Source organism: Narcine bancroftii, chromosome 11, assembly GCF_036971445.1.
Source record: "Narcine bancroftii isolate sNarBan1 chromosome 11, sNarBan1.hap1, whole genome shotgun sequence".
NCBI lineage: Eukaryota > Metazoa > Chordata > Chondrichthyes > Torpediniformes > Narcinidae > Narcine > Narcine bancroftii.
The window spans coordinates 64883142-64904017 of record NC_091479.1 but is presented as its reverse complement, the minus strand read 5'-3'; the positions used below and the strand labels follow the sequence as shown (position 1 = coordinate 64904017).

At 40.3% G+C, this 20876-nt stretch overlaps 1 protein-coding gene across 5 annotated transcripts in view; it reads left to right on the top strand.

Moving 5' to 3' along the window:
• The window catches only part of LOC138745821 (UPF0606 protein KIAA1549), a 350579-nt gene that overhangs the window by 171680 nt on the left and 158023 nt on the right, over window positions 1–20876 (top strand). For all 5 annotated transcript variants that reach the window (XM_069903162.1, XM_069903161.1, XM_069903164.1 and 2 more), the window contains exons 6-8: window positions 2044–2230; window positions 3833–3892; window positions 6086–6231. In XM_069903162.1, coding sequence (XP_069759263.1) covers window positions 2044–2230; window positions 3833–3892; window positions 6086–6231 — 393 coding nt within the window. The remainder of the gene's footprint in view (window positions 1–2043; window positions 2231–3832; window positions 3893–6085; window positions 6232–20876) is intronic.

The following is a 20876-nucleotide window of genomic DNA, read 5'->3' as shown; positions in this document are numbered from 1 at the left end:
AGAGCCAAAAAGAGTAATTTGGATTTTAATATAATGATGTTAGCTTGAAAGAGGATGCTATTATTAGTTCATTTACCCTCACAGAGGATTTGATTGATTTTGCAGAGACACCAGTGGAAATTCTTCAATGTCTTGAGGTACCTGCTGTAGGTTATCTAAGACTCAGAAGCATTTAGAAGGACAGGGATCCCTGCTGCCCAATAGACCATGTTCTATATTTGATTGGGAGACTTGATTTTCAAACACCCATTACCTGAAGCAAAAGACACGGTGCTGGTGCAATAAAGACAACTAATCAGTAATGTCTGACTTAGCTGAGCAGTGGCTCCTGAGTTAAAAGTGGTAGTCTGTGTTATCTTGTGTCTCGTGGTGGATCATCACATCTATTTTAACTTTCTGTTTGCACACATTACAGTTCCCAAGTTGCCATTGTACACACTGAAGCATCTGAGAGGATGGGCCAGAAATTCAGTATCAACAATATCCTCTATGAGCCAACCCAAGCTGATTCAAAGTATAGTACAACTCTCAATTATCTGAAATGGTTGGGACCTGGCCTATATGGGATAAACTTTTTTTTTTCCGGATAATTGGTCATTTAAAAAAAAGGCCAGTAGCAACAGCAAATCATTTGTATCAGTGTTTAAACAACAAGGGAAGGCTAGCTGCCAGTGATCCCCAACACATCTCCAACGCCACCACCGATTACTGTGACGTCCCAACCACTGCCACCGATCACCGACGCATCCCACCACTGACGCCAATCCCTGGGGAGCTCCTGATGCTCGAGTCCCAATTTCAAACCCTCCCCTAGGCCTACCTACTGCAGACGCACACCGGGAAGCCCAGTGTGGTAGTACGCTGAGGGGAGGGTTCAGACTTGGTGTCGGGAGCTCCAGTGTGCTGAGGAGGGAGGGAAGTGGGTAGGAAAGAAGAGGGGGAGAGGAGGGAGGGAAGGGGGAATGCAACAGCCTGAGGTCCCGCTCCTGCTCGGGCGGCTGCTGTCCTTGATGACGCCGGGGCAAGAGATTTTTCCGACCATTTGCGGCTTGGCGACAGTAGGACGCAGTTTGAGGGGGAGAGATGGAGAGAAAAGTCACTAGGGGAAGGTAAAGAAGAAATGGAAAGAGAGAGTTACCTGAAACGAGGACAACTGTCATTCTAATTTCATGTCAAGTTAATTTTTTTTCAACGTGAGGTTAGTTTGGTTCTGGAAAAAAAATTAGTTAAATGAGGATTTCTGATTATTTCAGATATCCATATTTTCCGAAATTTAATTTTTTTTTTCAGGTAAATGAGGATCTCAGGTAATCCAATTTTGGATCATCGGAGTTGTACTTTAATTCCAGACCTCACTAATTACATACATGCTAAAATGGTGGCTGCCTGTTCCTGTAGAATAGTTCATTTATCATCAATTACAAAGGTGCCTCTTGATGGATTTTGGGATTGCTATTTGAGTAGCATTGCAGTACATACCATATAAATATCAATTTAAATTTCAGCACCAGATAGTATTAAGGAGGATTTTGTAAAAGTATATTGAGTCCTTAGAGTTTTGGTGGCACTGTCCTCCATATTTCATGAGCAAACCTCAAAGACAAAGATCATGAATAAAATAGAACACTGGAATCTACACTTAATGTGCATCTCAGCTCAGGCAAACATTCAGTGAATTCCATCATCAAAGTCTCATTTGACATTTTCTGTCCTATTTCATTCATAATGAATACTGGTATATTTGGAGGAAATGGCATTCCTGTCTTCAGAAACAGAAAGGAAAAAATAAGGATGAAAATAATGACTGATGGTGAAATCTGAAAGAGATAAAAAATTTTAAACAACCTAATTTCATTTGTTCATTCTCCAGTTAATTCAGACAGGAGTGTGCAAGGAGGGAAAAAAATTCTTGGTACTGAGTGAATAGCAGCAGTAAAAAAAATGCAGATCTATTTAAATACAGCTTAGAACGTCCTTTTCTTAATTTACTGTAACTCCAACTCTGGTCCATGGTTAACTCTTATTTGATTTCATTTCATTCAGATTATAAACATCACTCATACAATGCAGAATTTTGGAGGATCACGGCAAGGTCCTGTTAATATAACCTTCGCTATCAACAGCCAGCAAGGATTCCTGAATGGGTCAGATGTGAGCAACTTGCTGAGAATATTGAACCTAGTGGAGTTTAGTTTTTACCTGGGATTTCCTGTCCTTAAGACGGCTGAGCGTAAGTTGCTGTTTATTCAAGAAAGTTATTAAATGATTGTGATATTAATAAGCTGTCAGATTTGTGGATGGACCTAGAAGAACTTCTGATGAAAGGATTTGGGAATTCTTTACGCACATCCAGTTTAAGAAGGCTACCAAACATCTTGAAAAAAGAATTGAAGTTGTGTGGAACTTCTAATTTCTATATTTCCAAAGTCCAATGAAACACTGTAGTGACAGACACAGGCCACCACATACAGCAAACACTCGATTATCAATAAAGTCAAAGTTCAGATTTTTGTCAGAGTACCTACAACCCTGAGATTCTTTTTCCTGCAGGCCAGGCAGAATTTCTACTTATTGGTAGTGCCCCCCCCCCCAAAAAATGCACTCGAAAAGATACACATACAAAAGACAGAAATGTAAACAAGCTGTGCAATACAGATATAAATATTCAATATTAAATAATGTGTAAAGTAAGAGTCCTTAAATAAATTGCTGATTGAGTTTGTTGGTAAGGAATCTGATGGTGGAGGGGTAACAATTGTTCCTGAACCTGGTGGCACAAATCATGTAGCACCTATCCCTCTTTCCTGATGGCAGTAACTAAGCCCAAAATATTTGCACTCATTTTCTCATTTGGCTGATTGGATAAAATAAACCCATGCTTTAAATGTTATATGGTTTTACCAGAAGTTTGGTGGGTGAAGCAAAACACAGCATTTTACAAACCTTCCTAGTAATGTTGAAGCTAAACCAGATTCCATGCAGACATGAGAGGTTTAATCTAACCTTCACAACAGTGACTGCTCATTGTTCCCATTAGAAGCAGATTTGAGAAATAGATATTATACTGTGATCTATTCTTTTCTTATTTCAGAACATTGAGATTATATGTAATTCTACGAGATTGACGTAAAAGGTTTAAAAGAGTACACAAATCTTTGGAAAACTGTCTCAACTGATTCAATCAATTCCTAAAATTTTAACCTGAGATGAAGAGTTAGAGCTGTCACGTATTGAAGGTTTAAGAGAGGCCTTGCTTTTCTCTATCCAAAAGCTAGCAAATTTTTAAATTCAGGGGCATGGTAATTTTGCTGTCAGAAAATGCAATTTGTAAGAACTTTTCCATTTTAAGTGCTGGTAACCAAAACATTTTCTACCTTGTAGCCTGATTATTTCTAAGGATCATTGCACAGGATTAATTAATGCTCAGGTTTCTTTTATAACTTGAAACTTACCATAAAGGAAAGAGAAGAGAACTAAATCATGGACAAAATTCTCCATTTTTGAGTTGGGTTTTGAGTTAGTCGCTTAAGATTGTATTTCACTCTTCTAAATCTACTGATCATTTGGCTGACACTTCTTTTTCGAAGCTCCACCCTTGTGTTTGTCCTATGAATCTGGTTCAAATGGAGTTTCACTTTGTGATTTTAATATTGATATTGACATGCATACAGTGACAAAAAAAAATCCTAAAAAGAATGTTGACTGAGAAATTCATGATGAAAATAAGAATAATCTTGTGATTTAGCTGCTATGTGTCAAGGTGTTTGCACCATGAACTGTACTTGAAATATTCAGTTCCATGTTCAAGATTTATGTTTTTAAATTCTCGCAGCTATCTATTATCCTGAACTTAACCGGTCACACCTATTAAAGGCTTCTTGGATAAAGACAGGTATGTTTCTCAATCCTACATAATTGACACATCTACAGGCACCTAAAAGATCTAGTGATATGGTCTTTCTTTGAGCATTTCCTGCACTAAGCCAAATGAGCAATTTAAAAAAAATCTTCGTTGCTAATTCACATATTCTGTCCGCACATGTACAAATAAATGTGTTTGACAAGAATTGTTGCTAAGCCTGAATCCTTTTCTGGTTCAGTTGTGTTTGTCGCAAATGAGAACTGTAGTCCAGAATATCTCTAACAGGTCATTTATTGTTGCCCTGGCTAAGATCAGCAGCACCCCAGTTAAAATCCCCACCATCTCCAGTCTCTGAAGCCTAGTCATTGGCTAAATGACCTTTTAAGTCTTATGTTTGTTTCAGTTTAATCAAAATGCAAGTACTGGAATTGATGAAGCTCCGATACATAAAGCAGCAGCGTTATCTTGTGAAAATTGGAGATTCATAACCCAGTGCAATAATGAAGGGAAAGGCCAAATCAATAATCTAGATTAACCTTTGCTTCCAAATGACAAATACATTTTTAGCTCCTCTTGCTGACAGGAAGTGTTCAAATTAAGAGTTGCCATGGCCGTTGGGTAGGAAAGGAGTTGCTCAAATGATTTACACAGCATTCCTCTTCACAGAGCATGGATGCAGTAGCCCATTATCAAGTGAAATTGCGAAGAACTGTAAAAAGATTAAATCTCACCCATGGTGCTGAGAGTCATGAGGCTGATTTCCAGATTCATGGAATTGAGCTGAAAATGAAGATTAGCCTTAAAAGGAATAGATTGAATTGATCTCATGGATACATATTCTGAATACTTGTCAGCTACTATGCTAGAGTAATCTGATGTAGAAACTAAGAGCAGGGCGAGTTCATTTGATCCATTGTATCTGCTCTATCATTCAACACTTCTGATTCATCGTCTACTTCGATTTCCTATTCCCTCTTTCTCCTCATATCTATTTATCCCATTGGCATAAGAAATATAACTACCTCATTATTGATTATACTTAGCAACTTCACTTCCACTTCTATTTGTGATAAAGAATTCCTAAGGTTGACAACTGCTCTCTGATTGGGGAAAAAACAATCTACTGATTTTGGGTCCAAATGGCTCACCCTGTGCCTTGAGGCGACCCCTGGTTCTAGACTCCTTTGCCATTGGGAACATCCTCGCTCTATCTTATCTGTTTAGTCCTATTAAAGTATTATAGGTTTTTCAATGATCCTCTCTCATTTGTCAGTCCTTCACAATGCCATTTCTGCCATTCCAGAAGGTAAAATGTTTGTTGTATTCTGCTGTAGCAGAAACTTTTGGCCTTAGATAAAGATATCAAAACTGTATATAAATCCAGATGAGTTCTCACCAAGGCCCTTTTCAGCTGCAAAACTCCATCTTACTTCTGTACTCAAATCCTCCAGCAGTGAAGATAAACAGATTTTGTACTTACTGTGTGTTCATTGCATCTGAGTGCTTGCTGTCAGCAACTGATGCATAAGGAAATCCAGATTGTATTGCACTTGCCCTTGTCCCAGTCTATCACAATTCAGAGGATAACATCTTTCTGAGTTTCAATCCAAAATGGATAACCTCATTTATATGTATTAAACTGAATTTGTTGTGCAATTATCAGTTTAACCTCCTTGTATGCATCATTTTGCATACTCCTCACAACTTATACTTCCTTACTCCATCTTTGAGTCACCTGCAAATAGAGATGTATTACTTTCCTCTATTATGTATTGTGTCTATCTGAGGTGTGCCCACTAGCCACCCATAAAAAAATTAATTTATTCCTAACCTCTCCTTGTTCTCTGTCAATCAGATATTATAATATCTGCTTTACTATGTGCTTTGATTTTGCACACTGCCCTCTTACATACATATTAGGACAAGAGGGATACAGACGTTAGGCAGAATTTCTCCATATATGGAATATTCAGCATTGAATAGTCTCAAATAGATAGTTTTCAAAAAGGATTATCATTGAAAATTCCTGGATATTGAAATTGGGAGAGTTGCAATGGGCTTTTCTTGAAAATGAATAACCTGTTCATATTTGTCGTCTTGTTTTCAAATGTGCCCACAGAATGTTACTGATGTGTTAGAGCTATCTGGTCAAATTATTTTTCTCTGTGTAAAGAATGGTTTTTAATTTGAGTTTGTAAAAATGGTTGTGGTTTCTCTGCTCAGTACTTCTGGGTGTACATGACAACCATATAGAGGACAAGACATTTCAAGCTGAACTTGAGCGAAAACTAGCCCAGCTTATCTGTGAGGCAACTGGGTCAGCAAGACGTTGGAAGCGGGCTAGCACCTTGGGGAATAACACTGTCCAGGTAGGCTGCACCTTGCAAATGTCAGAATTGTTGCATGGCTTGATTTGCTCGTTCTTCAGAGTAAAAGGGCAAATTGCTCTGTGACAGTTGGCGTTCTCTTTCTTTAAAGAAGCTAAATGTAAAATAGGACTAAATTAGTCTACAGGTAAGATGATAAATGTTGTGGAAAAATTGATCAGTTATGACCTATTTGAATGGTGGACCATGCCTGGGATCTTCATTAATCTATCATCCTGTTGTGGTTATGTTCTATCCCATTCGCATGGAAAAGTGCTTATTGCTGCATCAAAATCTTTTTAACAAATTTTTCTGTGGTTATGGCCTTATTTAAGTCTCTTGTTTAAAAATTCAAGTTATCATTGTAATTTGAAATTCAATCTGTCAATTCATTATTTTAAATATTTAATCAATTTTATTTAATTTTATATTGTGCAGTCAAAGTCTGAAACAGATTGCCATTCAACTGTGGAACATTACAATCCAGAAATAGACACTTATCCAATGAGTTTATTGTGCATTGAAGCCACTTAATAATATACGTTTTTAATTTGGGTTGTAGAATTATAGATATACAGTTTACAAACACGATTAGTCAGACCTTTAAAGCAGAAATTGCAGAAAGGGGAAAGATTGGGAGAAAGGGGAATAATATAATGGCTTGCTGTGGTGGAGTGGAATTAATTGGCCTGCAGTAATCATTATGAAAGGTCACTGGGATGCTCACAAATCTGTTTTATTCACAGGAGTCTGACCAGTGCAGAAGTCGCCAGAGCATGGCTTCATTCTGTATTTCTTCGAACCACCAGCTTTTCATTCCAAGTGAGAATTTGTAGCAGAGAGAATTGGAAAGAGAAATCTACAAGCTTAATAGCTTCACAACAGCAGTTTGAGAATCCCAGTTCCTTGATTTATCCTATGTCAAAAGGATTCCGAGTGTAGAGCCCTCCCCTTTGCTTTTCAAAGGAACTAAAATGTTGATTTATTGAGAGCATTTTTAAAATTGTATGTTGCGTCACTTTGCTTCTACAATTTTCTTTCCTTCCAAAGCTGAATCCAGTTCCTTGGGCACTCCCTTCTGCATAGTGGCACGATTGAGCACAGCTATTTAATGACACAAAGCCTGTGGAAGCAGCAGTGATCTGGAGTGATTATTCTGACTGATCATGCCCATGTCACTGCACTAGCCCAGTGATGTGAGGATTCGTGTGATATGTGCAAGCTATTGATATGAAATTGCTTCTCTCACAGACATAAAACACGAGTTATTTGGTGTGATTTAGTATAAACCAAACAGTACATTGTGGAATCAACTGAAAATTGATTCATAGTGGTGAATAAGCTCATGAGTTTACTTTGATTTGTCTTGGTAGTGTTATCTGTTATAATTAGCATAATCACCGATAATCTCAATTACTCACACATCTAACTCCTTCATTATTGAATTATACATCACCATTTTTCCAAATCAAAATAAGAATTTATTGTCAGGAACAAGGCACAAAATTTGTTGCATTGTGACAGCGTCACAGTGCAAACATTCATATAAACAACTTACAAAAAAATAAATAAAAATAGTGCACAAAAAGTCAAACTAAGGCAGTGTCATTGGTTCATTGATTTTTAGGAATCTGATGGCAGTGCTATTCAGTGCTTGTCTTTAGGCTCCTGTACCTTTTTCCTGATGGTTGCAGAGTGAAGAGGGCCTGGGAGGTGGGGGCACTTGAGGATAGAGGCTGCTTTCTTAAGACACAGCCTCCTGTAGGTGTCCTCGATGGAGTGAAGTCTGGTGCCCGTGATGTCGCAGGCTGAGTTAACAACCCTGTGGAGTTTTTTTCTTGTCCTGAGCATTGGCACCTCCGTACCAGACATAAATCTAACCAGCCAACATGCTCTTCATGGTACATCTGTAGTTTTCAGGATCTTCGGTGACGATTCTCCTCAATCACTTCTAAAAGTATAGCTGCTGGTGAGCCTTTTCATGATTGCATCAAGATGGAGGTAAATATAGGAACATAGGAAGTAGGAACAGGAGTAGGCCAAAAATGGCCCATCGAGCCTGCTCTGCCATTCAATACGATCATGGCTGATCTAATTTATGACCTAACTCCACCTACCTGCCTTCTCCCCATATCCCCTAATTCATCTATCATGTAAAAATTTATCTAACCCAATTTTAAATATTTTTAATGAAACAGCCTCAACCACTTCCCTGGTTAGAGAATTCCAAACATTCACTACTCTCTGGGAAAAACTATTTTTCCTCATCTCTGTCCTAAATCTACTCCCCCGAATCTTGAGACTGTGTCCTCTCATTTTAGTTTCCCCGGCCAGCTCAAAAAAACCTTCCTTTATCTATCCTATCCATACCCTTCATAATTCTATATGTTTCTATAAGATCTCCTCTCATTCTTCTGAACTCGACCGAATACAATCCTAGACGATTTAATCTTTCATCATAAGTCAACCCCTTCATCCCAGGGATCAACCTAGTAAACCTCCTCTGGACCGTCTCCAAAGCCAGTATATCCTTCCTCAAATATGGAGACCAGAACTGGACACAGTACTCCAGGTGCGGTCTCACCAGTACCTTATACAGTTGCAACATTACCTCCCTACTCCTGAATTCAATTCCTCTAGCGATGAAGGCCAACATTCCATTTGCCTTCTTAATAACCTGCTGCACCTGCAACCTAACTTTTTGCGATTCATGTACAAGCACTCCCAAGTCCCTCTGCACAACAGCATGCTGTAGTTTTTCACCCTTTAAATAATATTCAGCTCTTTTATTTTTCTTGCCAAAGTGGATAACCTCACACTAACATTGTACTCCATCTGCCAGACCTTTGCCCACTCATCCAGCTTAACTATATCCCTCTGCAGACTCTCCACATCCTCATTACAATTTGCTCTTCCACTCAATTTGTTCCAGGACAGATTCTCAGAGATGTTTACAACCAGGAATTTGAAGTTCTTTACTCGCTCCACTACTGAGCCCTTGATGATGAGGACTGGTTAATGTTCTCCTGATTCCCTCCTGAAGTCCACAATCATCTCCTTGATTTTGCTAAAGTTGTGTGCAAGGTTGTTGGTGTGATACCTCTCAACAAGCTGATCTACCTCCCTCCTGTATGCTTCCTCATTGCCGTTGGTGATTCTGCCAACAACCATGGTGTTATCAGCAAATTTGTAGATAGCATTGGAATTGTGCCTGGCCACGCAGTCATGGGTGAGCTAAGCACGCATCCTTGAAATGCGTCTGTGTAGGTATAAATGAGGAGGAGATGCTGTTTTCAATTTGTACTGACTGTGGTCTTCTGATGAGGAAGTCAACGATCCAGTTGCAGAAGGGACTGCAGAGGCCCAGGGTTTGGAGCTTGTTGACCAGGACTGAGGGAATAATGGTGTTGAAGGCTGAGTTGTATTTGATGAAGAGCAGCCATATGTATTAGTTGTTGGTTTCAAATTGGTTTCCAGAGCTGAGTGAAAAGCCAGTGATATTGCATCTGCTGTGGAGCATTGTAGCAATGGGTGAATTGCAGTGGGTCGAGACCTTTGCTTACGGATGTGTTCATACTGGCCTTGACCAACCTCTCAAAGCTTTTCATCACAGTAGAAGTTAGTGCTACTGAACTGTAGTCATTGAGGCAGCTCCCACTACTCTTCTTGTTACCCTTTTAAAGCAGTTGTGAAGTTCTGACTCCAGTAATGAGAAGTTGAAAATGCCCGTAAACACTCCAGCTAGTTGGTTGACGCCTTGTGAGGGTGGTTCTCCTTCACAAAGCAGGCATAGAAGGTGTTCAACTCATCAGGTAATGAAGCATCACAGCCATCTATGGCATTCGCCCTCTCTTTGCAGGCTGTAATGGCCTGCACTCCCTACCATAGCCAGCGTGCATCTGTCTCTAGCTTCCTCAGGAATTGCCACAATGGCCAGGAATTGCAGAGATAGTCTTCCGCAGGTCATACCTGGACTTCTTGTAGAAATCTGGATCCCCGGTCTTAAATGTCCTTGATCTCGCCCTCAGCAGATTGCGAATCCTCTTACACATCTAAGGCTTCTGGTTGGAGAACTCCCAGTATCTGCATGTGGGCACACACTCATCCACACAAATTTTGATGAAGTTGGTGATACATGTTGCATATTCATTTAAGCCTAAAGATAAGTTCTTCAATATGGTCCAATTCACCAATTCAAAGAATTCCTGCAGAAGCTCCTCTGCCTCCCTCAACCATACTTTCGCTGACTTCACTGCTGGTGCTATGGTCCTCAGTCTCTGCTTGTACATTGGGAGTAAAAGTACATCCAGGTGATCATACATTATGAAGTGCGGTTGTGATATGGATCGGTAGGCATTCTTCATGGTGGTGTAGCACTGGTCAAGTGTGTTGTCTCCTCTGGCCTCACATCTGACTTCTTAGTTTGTTAGAGTCTTCTTCAGATTGGCCTGATTGAAGTTCCCTACAATAATTGGGATGGCATCAAGATGTGCTGTTTTGTGGTTGTTAATCATAATACTCAGTTTCTCCACTGCCAGCCTGATGTTAGCCTGGGGCGGAGCAAGATGATGGCCGTGAACTCCCTCAGCAGGTAGAATATAACCATATAAAAATTACAGCACAGAAACAGGCCATCTCGACCCTTTAAGTCCACAATGAACCAAGTACTCTCCTCTAGTCCCACCTACCTGCAAAATTTAATCGCCAGGTCAATGGAGCAGGAGTGGGACATAACCATCTTGTTTGTATATAACGATGAATTTGATAATGACACAAATGCCACCTCCCCTGGTTTTTCCTGACACCGATGTCCAGTCAGCATGGTGGAGGGTATAGCCCTCAGGCCGTAGTGCCATGTCTGGAATGTCCTCATTTAGCCATGTTTCTGTGAAGCACATCACACAGATGTGTCCCTGATGTGTCTCTGATGTTGTAACCTGGCTCGGAGTTCATTTAATTTGTTTTCTAAGGATTGTACATTGACCAGAAAGATGGTAGGGAACAAAAGCCTCATGGCTTGGCTTCTCAGCTTAACCTGTAGCCCCCTGTGTCCAAGTCGTCGGGTCTTCTTTAAATGGCCTTGGGTCAGCTGCTGATCACTCCCGCGGTATTAAAATGACTCAGCGCTTGTTGCTTGTGACTCCCATGAAATTCCACTTCAGTTAAAAGTGTATTCATATTGAGTAAAGAAAGATGTGATAAGATGCTTGCCAACAAAAGTATGCTCAAGTGCAAGGTGGGTTCAAATGAAAATATTTTGGCCCATTTGATTGAATTTCCCAGCTTGGTTTCTTCAACTGCTCCTTCATCTCTACCAAATATCTACCAATTGATGCCCAAATAGGGAAGAAAAAAAATGGCACATCCATTCAGAACAAGGAACTTCTCCCATTAAGTTACTTATTTACTTCTAGATAGTTTTAATTTCACGCTTGGAAATCCTAACTTGACTACATTGACATTTTATCCACCCATCCAACCTTCAGATGTTGGAGATCTGAAAGAAAAGCAAACAACGAGGCAACAGGACAGCAGAATCTACAGAGAGAGAGCCCATTAATATCCTTAAGAATCCTCTCCTATAGTTTGCACACCACTGGTCTTTAATTCCCAGATTTCTCCCTATTACATTTTTTAAACAAGGGAGTTATATTTGTCATTCTCAATCCTTCTGTTCTTCACACACTATAGAACTCTTTGAGGTTTTCCTTAATTCTATATGCCAAGGCCTTTTCATGCCCACTTCGAGCTCTCCTAAGTCCTTTCTTAAGCTCCTTCCTGGCTACCATATACTTCTCACTAGCCCTTCCTTTTTCCTCTTTCCCACATTTAATGTATGTTTACTTCTTCCTCTTAACTAGCTGCCTCACAGTCAACTACAGTTCCCTTTTTCTACCATCTTTTCCTGTCCCAGTGGGACAAACCTATCCTGAATTGAGCACGTGGTCGCTAAACATCCTCCACATTAGTTCTGTGCTTTTACCCTTGAAAAACTGTTTCCAATTTACCTTTGCATTCCTCCCTCATTCCATCATAATTATCTCTTCCCCAATCTTCCCATTTTGTCTCCTTTTATCTTTATCAATAGCTCAGGGAGTTGTGATCACTCTCACCAAAATGCTCTCCCACCGAGATGTCTGGCACCTGACTAGGTTCAATACCCAGAATTAGATCCAGTATGGCCTCTCCTCTTATCGGCTGGTGTCAGGAATCTTTGAACACAACTGACAAATTCAGTCCCATCTATCCCTCTTGCAGTCAGGAAGTGTCAGACAGTATTAGGGAAGTTGAGGGCTATTTGGGGGCCTATAGATAAGTCCCAGTACAGTGATTGCTCCCTTTCTATTTCTCACTTCCACTCACACCATCTCTAGACACTCCCTCTGCAGCTATGATACTATCTCTGACAAGTAATGCTATTCCCTCATCTCTTACCTCCCATCCTATTCCTTTTAAAACCCCAGTACCAGCATCAGCCAATCCTGCCTTTCCTCCAGTCAAGTCTCTTAACAGCCACAGCATCATAGTCCCACGTGCTAATCCCTGCTCTAAGTTCATCCCCTTTATTCCTAATACTCCTAGAGTTGAGATAGACACATTTCAATCTCTCTAACTGGCTACCTTTATGTTTTATCCCCTGGTCTGTCCTTCACCAACTCAGAACACATAGCATCATGCTTTGACCTTTTGCCCTATCCTCTGAGTATATTCTGGTTCCCACCCCACTGCCAAACTAGTTTAAGCCATCCCCAATAATTCTAGCACCAGAATATTGGTCCCTTTCCAGTTCAGGTGAGGCCTGTCCTTTTCGTACAGGTCAGACCTTCCCCAGAAGAGATCCCAAAGATACAGAAATCTGAACCCCTGTTCCCTGCACCAATTATTCATCTGCCACAACTTCTTATTCCTGCCCTCTCTGGCATGTGGCACAGGCAGCAATCCCCTAACTATGTCATTGTTCCCCACGTGGACCACGACATCTGGCTGCTAACCCTGTGAACCAAATCAGAGACGTTCCTGACACTGGCATCTGGGAGGAAACATACCATCCAGGAGCCTTGATCTTGTTCACAAGAACCTCCTATCTGCTCGCCTAACCAATGAGTCCCCAATCACCATAGCTCTCCTCTTCTCCCCTCTTCCTTCTGAGCATAGGGGCCAGCTTCTGCATCAGAGACGTAACTACGATTTTTCCCTGGTAGATCAACCCCTCTCCAGAGTATCCAAAACAATGAATATTGTTGAGGGGAATGGCCACAGGGGTTCTCTGCTTATTCCCCTTCCCTCCCCTAACAGTGTCCCAGCTACCTTCATCCCGACTTTTGTGTTGACCATCTCCCTGAACTTCCTCTCTATCTCCGACCTCTGCCTCCCGAATGATTCGGTGTTCATCCAGCTCCACTTCCCTAACTCGGTATCTCAGGAGCTGCAGCTGGATCCACCTCTTGCAGGTGTAGTCATTAGGGACAATTGTGGTATCCCACATGCTGCACTCAGAGCATTCCACTGCCCTAGCTGCTATCTCCGTTAACTCTTGCTAATTTAAATACAAAGATCTTACCTAGCTTTACCTTGCTGGAAACAAGCTCGTCCTCGGCCTATGCTGAGGACATCTAAGTCCCAATCCTATCCTGAGCCACTCACACAATGGCTAATCTCTTTTGGCCACTTCTCTTGAGCTACCCCTTTTTTATTTTGTCACTGCCCCATATCTGTATTATTCCTCCCTCCAGTCACTGTTCTGTTTAACCCTTAACTTGCCCTCTGCTCCCTTTTTAAACACACTCGCCGCAAGCTGGTTCTCGACGCTTACGGCTCTCTTGAGTCCCTCGCTCCTCCTCTTCCAGAGACGATTCCGAGATGACTATGACCCAAATCCCCACTCCGCTCCCTTTTTAAATGCATTCATGTCAAGCTAATTCCCTATATAGCTCGCCCAAGTTCCTTGCTCCTCCTCTTCTAGAGATGGTCCCGAGGACTGTCATTTAGTTTCCCTGTCACAATATTTTGTTTGCAGCTGTGACCTAACATTTGTTTTATGATGCCATTAATTTCTCTCGTTTGTTCTTATGACAGTTAGTTATTAAATTCAGCAAAGGAATTTCTATTGATTGGTCCATCAAAATGCATTTTAAAGGTCTTGCACACTGTCACTTTTACTCATTTAATACGTTTTTCCCATGTTCAGCTTTTCCATTGTCTGATGTCAATGTTTTCTTTCTGTTAAATGCCCAAGTTATTTCCATATATTTGGGGACAGTTGCCTCAGAAAATACATTCTTTCTGTGGAAGTGATTTTTACCTTGAATTTTGACATTGATATTGTTTTGTATAAGTATGGGTTCTTTTTCCCTCCGATTGGGGTGGAAATCCTAACTATAGAATATGTGGAGGTATGATTGGGACTGACAGTCATTAGAAAGGGAATATAGTTTTCTGTGACAGGTTATTTTAGTTTGCTCAGATGGCCATTTTCAATTCTCACTAGCATCCAGTTTAGTATGAGACGCAAATCCTTGCTGTAGAAAGATGGTTAATTCATTCTAATATTCTCCTTTCACCTTTCCATGGCTTGATGCTTAAGGCAAAAGCTGTCCTCCAGTACCTTGAGCAAAGAACTATTATGATCACGAGGCAATTATTGGCTGAGCTCAGATCGTTCATCAGCCAGCTTCCACAGAATTCTGATACATGATACCTAAGGCACACCAGCTCAAAAACACTGAGGTTCAGCTGAAGGGGAATGTTTCCACTGGTAGTTATAAGAGACCAACAATTTAAAAGCTTTTATTGGGATGTGTCTTCACTCTCATAGTTGATTAATGTTATGTTTTAATTCTTTTAGAATCCATAATGGACACTGCGTCAGAAAGGTTAAAAATGGCTAGAAAATGTAGATCATTTTTTGCCCCAGGCTATTTTGCAAAAATAAAATGAGTAATTGTTTATCCTGAGCAAATGCAGCAAGGATCCACAAGCAACAAACAATGTATCTGCTCCTAGGATGAGATCTTCCATTCCAGAACATATGAGATGTCCTCCTCCTTCAAAAAATGTGGTTTCCCTCTGCTGCCATTAAGTCATCTCTTACCTGCATCTCCCCTATTCCTACACATCTGCTCTGCCCCCACCGCCCCGGGTCACAAAGACAGGATTCTCCTTGTCCTCACCTACCAATCACTAGCCACCTATGACATGATCTCACCACTAGATAGTTTTTCCTCTTCCCTCCTCTCTGTTTACCGCAGGGAATGCTCCCTCCGGTACTCCCTCATCCACTCATCCCTTCCCACTGATTGTTCCCCTTGGAACCTACCCCTGTGACTACAAGAAATGCTACACTAGCATCTACACCTTCTCCCACTCCACAATTCAGAGTCCTATAACGTTCTTCCAAGTGAAGCAACTATTTGTGAATCTGGAGGGGTCTACTGCATCCAATGTTCCTGTGTGGCTTCCTCTACATCAGAGAGAAAGAATGTCGACTGGGACATCGTTTTGTTGAAGCACCTTCACTCTGTCTGTTGCAATAATGGGGACCTCCCAGTGGCAAACCACTTTAATTCCACACACCATTCCCAAACCTATATGTCTATCCATGACCTCAAGCACTGCCAAACCAATGCTGTCCACAAGTCGGAGGAACAACACCTAATATACCATCTGGGCAGTCTCCAACCAGACATCATTAACATTGACTTCAGCTTCCGTCAATCATTCTGTCTCCTCTCCTCCGGCTTCCCGCCTCCTTCCCTTCTCTCTCCATTTAGAGAGCTACTCCCTTCCCCTATCAATTCTCAGCTTCTTACTCTTCCACCCTCTACTATGACCTCTTGCCTGTTAGCCTGTGCTCTTCCCCCTGCCTTTTCTCCTCTCTTCACCCCCCTCCACCTTTTACTCACACGCCTGCCTGCTTTTTGCTCGTACCTTGATGAAGGCCTCAGGCTTACCTCCTATATACTTCCTATACCTCTGTGTATTTAAATTATTTTTGGCTAGCTTTCAATGTGAATGTGCACAAAATCCACCCAACTGCATCACCTCATGGCCATGAGCAGGTCTTTGAAGTTTATTGGTTGTACATTGCAAACAGTTGAGCACATTATTTGATCTTTTTTCTCAGACAACTTGCTGCTCTTCATCTTGGTTTTTTCTATATCGGCATGGATTCACTCATCTATTTGCATGCTATTTTTACTCCCAGTCCTTCAGCTCAAGCAATTGAAATGCCTAATTTCAGATAGATTTTGTGACAACTTTTCAACTGCCTTTCAGATCTACTCAGCACTGTAAGACATAGCTGAGACAAACTCTGATGTTGGCCTACATCATCTATGCTCTTATTGCATATGAGTTCCAATCCACATCCACCCTCCACTTCAAGTTTCTAGTTCACTCTGTCCAATTAGTGCAGAATATTTCATACTCAAACTTTAGTCCGTTGATTCAGTTATGCCAGAAAACAACTAATTTTAGCAGAAAATATTTTTCATATTTATTGACTGAAACGGAATGCCTCACTGCTTCTATAAGCTTGTAGCGACCATTCTGGTAGAGTTACTAAATGAATGCACATACACAAGGTTAGTCAGCAAAAGACTGTTTATTTGAGTTTCCTCCTCCTTTTATATCCCTTCCGGTCTGGGCTCCACGGGATGGGAGGGGTGGTGGAGGGTGACGCCACCATGTGCTTGCGGGACTGGTGTGTTTAAAGTAAACACGATGGGAGCCCCATGCCCTCTAGAAAGAGGAATAGCAGTCCAGTGTGCCGCTGCTCAGCACGCCGCACTGCATGTATGTGGTCCATTGTCCAGGTGAGTACACAGTGACTCGGCCCGCGGATGCATGCGTCTGCTGGTGAGCTGCACTGGCGACAGTATGGAATATTGCACTTGCTCAGTCCACTACACGGCCTGCTACAAGCTCACATTTTATTTGCCAGATTGACCACATTCAAATTCTGTAAATAAGGGAGAAGCTATTTTACAATGATTTTGTATAACTGTTTAAGCTGCTGAGATATTTATACCTCTCTATATTCATGCAGTAAGGGTTAAAAGATATGCAACTATCAGTATTTTGTGTTCTGAATAATAGAAGCAAGATACAGTAAAATATTAAAAACAAATTTTCTGTTTTACGCATCTTTACTGTTGTGAAACACTAAAGTCTGCAGATACGGTGATCGTAGTAAAAATGCTGAAGGAACTCAGCAGGTCATGCAGCATCTATGCGAGGTAAGGATATGCTGTATAACCATCGTTTTGTGCCTGAGCAGTTCAAGGAGTAAGCAAAAGGCAGACACGTGCCTGAATAAAAATGCTGGGGGAGAAGGGAAGGAAGGGCAGGGGAAGGAGTACAAGTCAACAGGCAAAGGCCATAAATGGACATGGATAAGAGTACAAGAGAGGAAAGGTGAGAATTGATCGGGGAGGTGGGTGGCTCTATGAATGCAGAGCTGGAGGAATGGAGATACAGGAATAGGAGAAGGGGAGAGACAGTGGAGTTGGGAGGTGCTCATGGAAACTGGAGAAGTCAATATTAATGCTATCTGCTTAGAGGGTGTCAGACAGAATATAAGATGTTGTTCCTCCAATTTGAGGGTGGTCTCAGGCTGGGAGTGAATGAGACCGAAGACAGATACATTGGTATCTGAATGTGACGGGGAATTGAAATTGGTTGCAGTGGACAGAGCAAAGGTATTCAACGAAGCAATCTCCCAATCTCTCCGATGTAGAAGAGGCCACAATGGGAGCACCGGATGTAGTAGACGACCCCTGCAGATTGTTTAAAAAAAGGGAATAGTGAGAATGCTAGGAATGATAAAATAGTGAGTTTTGCATCAGTGGTAGGCAAACTATGGAAGAGGATTCTTAGTGTCAGGATTTATGAGCATTTAGACAAACAGAGTCTGCCTAGGAATAGACAGCAGGGTTTTGCAGGGATCTGTCCTGATAACATTGGTCTTTGTGATTTTTTTTTATGTGACCAGATTGAAGAATTAGAAGGATGGGTCAGTAAGTTTGCGATGACATAAAGGTTGGAGGTGTTGTAGATAGTGTTGCAAGTTGACATAGGTTGCACAGGATATAGACAGGATGCAGAGTTAGGTGGAGAAGTGGCAGATGAAGTTTAATCTGGATAAGTGGGAAGTGATGCATTTTGGTTAATAGCAAGATTCTTAATAGTATGGAAAAACAGAGGGACCTTGTGAGTCCAAATCCATAGATCTATTAAGGAGTCTGTGCAAGGAGTCTGATAGGATAGTTAAGAAGGCTTACGGTATGCTGGCCTTCATTAGTAGAGGGATTGAGTTCAGGAGTTGAGAGGTAATGTTGCAGCTCTATAAAACTTTGGTTAGACCATACTTGGAATATTATGTTCAGTTCCGGTTGCCTCATTACAGGGATGTTTAAACTTAAGAATGGGTGCAGAGGAGATTTATCAGAATGTTGCAGTTTATACACTGATTGAATTTTTGCATCAATCATTATACCCAAATACTTAATTTTATTAGTCCAACACAATCTAGTAATTTGCCTACACTGATTGTAATTTCCATCTGAAATTGGAAAAATTTCACTTTTATCCCAATTCATCTTATGTCCAGACAATGCTCCATATTGTTCGAAACATTTTTGCAAATTAATTAAAGATTGTTCCGGATGTGTTAAATATATCAAAACATTATCTGCAAATAAATTGATCTTATATTCATCATCTAATATCCTTAATCCTCTAATATTCTCATTCTGCGTTATCGCTTGAGCTAAAGGTTCGATAACCAATGCAAATAGAGCTGGCGACAAAGGCCACCTTGACGAGTTGAATGCGTTAATTTAAATAGTGAAGATGTTTGACCATTTGTCATCACCCTAGCAACTGGATTATTATATAATGCCTTAACCCAGCCAATAAAGAAAGGTCCAAACTTAAACTTCTCCAATACTTTAAATAAAAAATTCCACTACACCCTATCAAATGCTTTTTCCGTATCAAGTGTGACTACCATTGGTAGGTTGGGTTACTGACGAGGCGCATCAATCAACGAAATCACTCTAAGAATATTGTCAGAAGCATACCTATTCTTAATAAAACCCACTTGATCCAAATGTACAAATGGAGGCAAATATTTAACAAGTGTATTTGCCAATAATTTAGTTATTATTTTATAGTCCACATTCAATAAAGAAATTGGCTGATATGAAGCTACATTCAAGGAATCTTTGTATTTTTTTAATATTACAGTTATTATTGCGCTTGAACGCGACTCTGGTAAAGCTTATTCCTGTGTCATTTGTTGAAGAACATCCATAAATATAGGCGACAAGTCACCATAAAAAGCTTCATAAAATTCAACAGAAAACCCATCATCACCTGGAGACTTCCCATTCGGCATTTGTTGTATGACATCTTTTATCTCAAAATCAGTAAAAGGAGAGTCCAATTTTCTCACATCATCTTCCCCTAATATTGGCAAATTTAAACCAGACAAGAAAGATACAATAGAACCATCATCTCGAACCCCCTCAGAAGTATATAATTTCTGATAAAATGATAAAAATTGGTCATTTATTTCCTGAGGTTTATAAGTAACTGAAGTACTTTTTCTCATAGCATTAATAGTTCTCGAAGCTTCTTCTGTTTTCAATTGCCAGGCTAAAACCTTATGGGCTCTATCACCTAGCTCATAATAATGTGGTTTGGATCTTTGTATCAAATGCTCACATTGATATGTTTGTAATGTATTATATCATAATTTTAATTTAGTTAAAGCTGCTTAATTATCTTCCGTACAATTCTTCTGAAACTCCTTTTCCAAATCAGCTATCTGTTTCTCCAACATTGACTATCAGCGAAAAATTTCTTCTTTTCTTTCAATGCATAGCTAATAATTTGACCTCATAAAAAAAAGCCTTTAAAGCATCCCATAAGATAAAATTACTCTGTACTGAGTTCTTATTCAAACTCAAAAAAAATATTGATCTTTAATAAAAACATTGCATTAAATCTCCAACGAAAGATTGATTGAATAACTTTTGGCCCAAAACAAGAAATAAGTAACAATGAGTGATTAGATACTATTCTCTGTTATATTCAGCCTGAGTAATACGAGCTTGCAAGTGCGCTGAAGCCAAAAAAAATCTATCCTTGAAAATGAATCACGACGAGAAGAATAAAATGAAAAATCTTTCTCACTCGGATTTAACCTCCTCTATCAAATTCAAATCTTTCAGCAATGAAGCCATTTGGACAGCAGCCTTCAATTTTTTCAAAGTCTTCGGAGAGTTATCCAATAATGGATCTAGTACACAATTAAAATCTGCCCAAACCAAAATGTTTTCCTTGGCTTGACTCAATGTTAAAAACCTTCAGACATGAATTGTTCGTCATCAACATTTAGCGCATACACATTTAACGATGACCATGGTCCCGCAAACAATTTACAATTAATCATTAGAATTTGACCAGCTGATTCCACCAGTGACTCAAGTTCAAACGGTATCTTCTTTTGAATCAAGATCGGCACACCACATGCTTTAGAGTTGAAAGAAGATGAAAATACATGGCCAACCCAGTCTCTCTTCAATTTTAAATGTTCTTTTTCAGTTAAGTGTGTTTCTTGCAAAAAAGCTACATCCACTTTC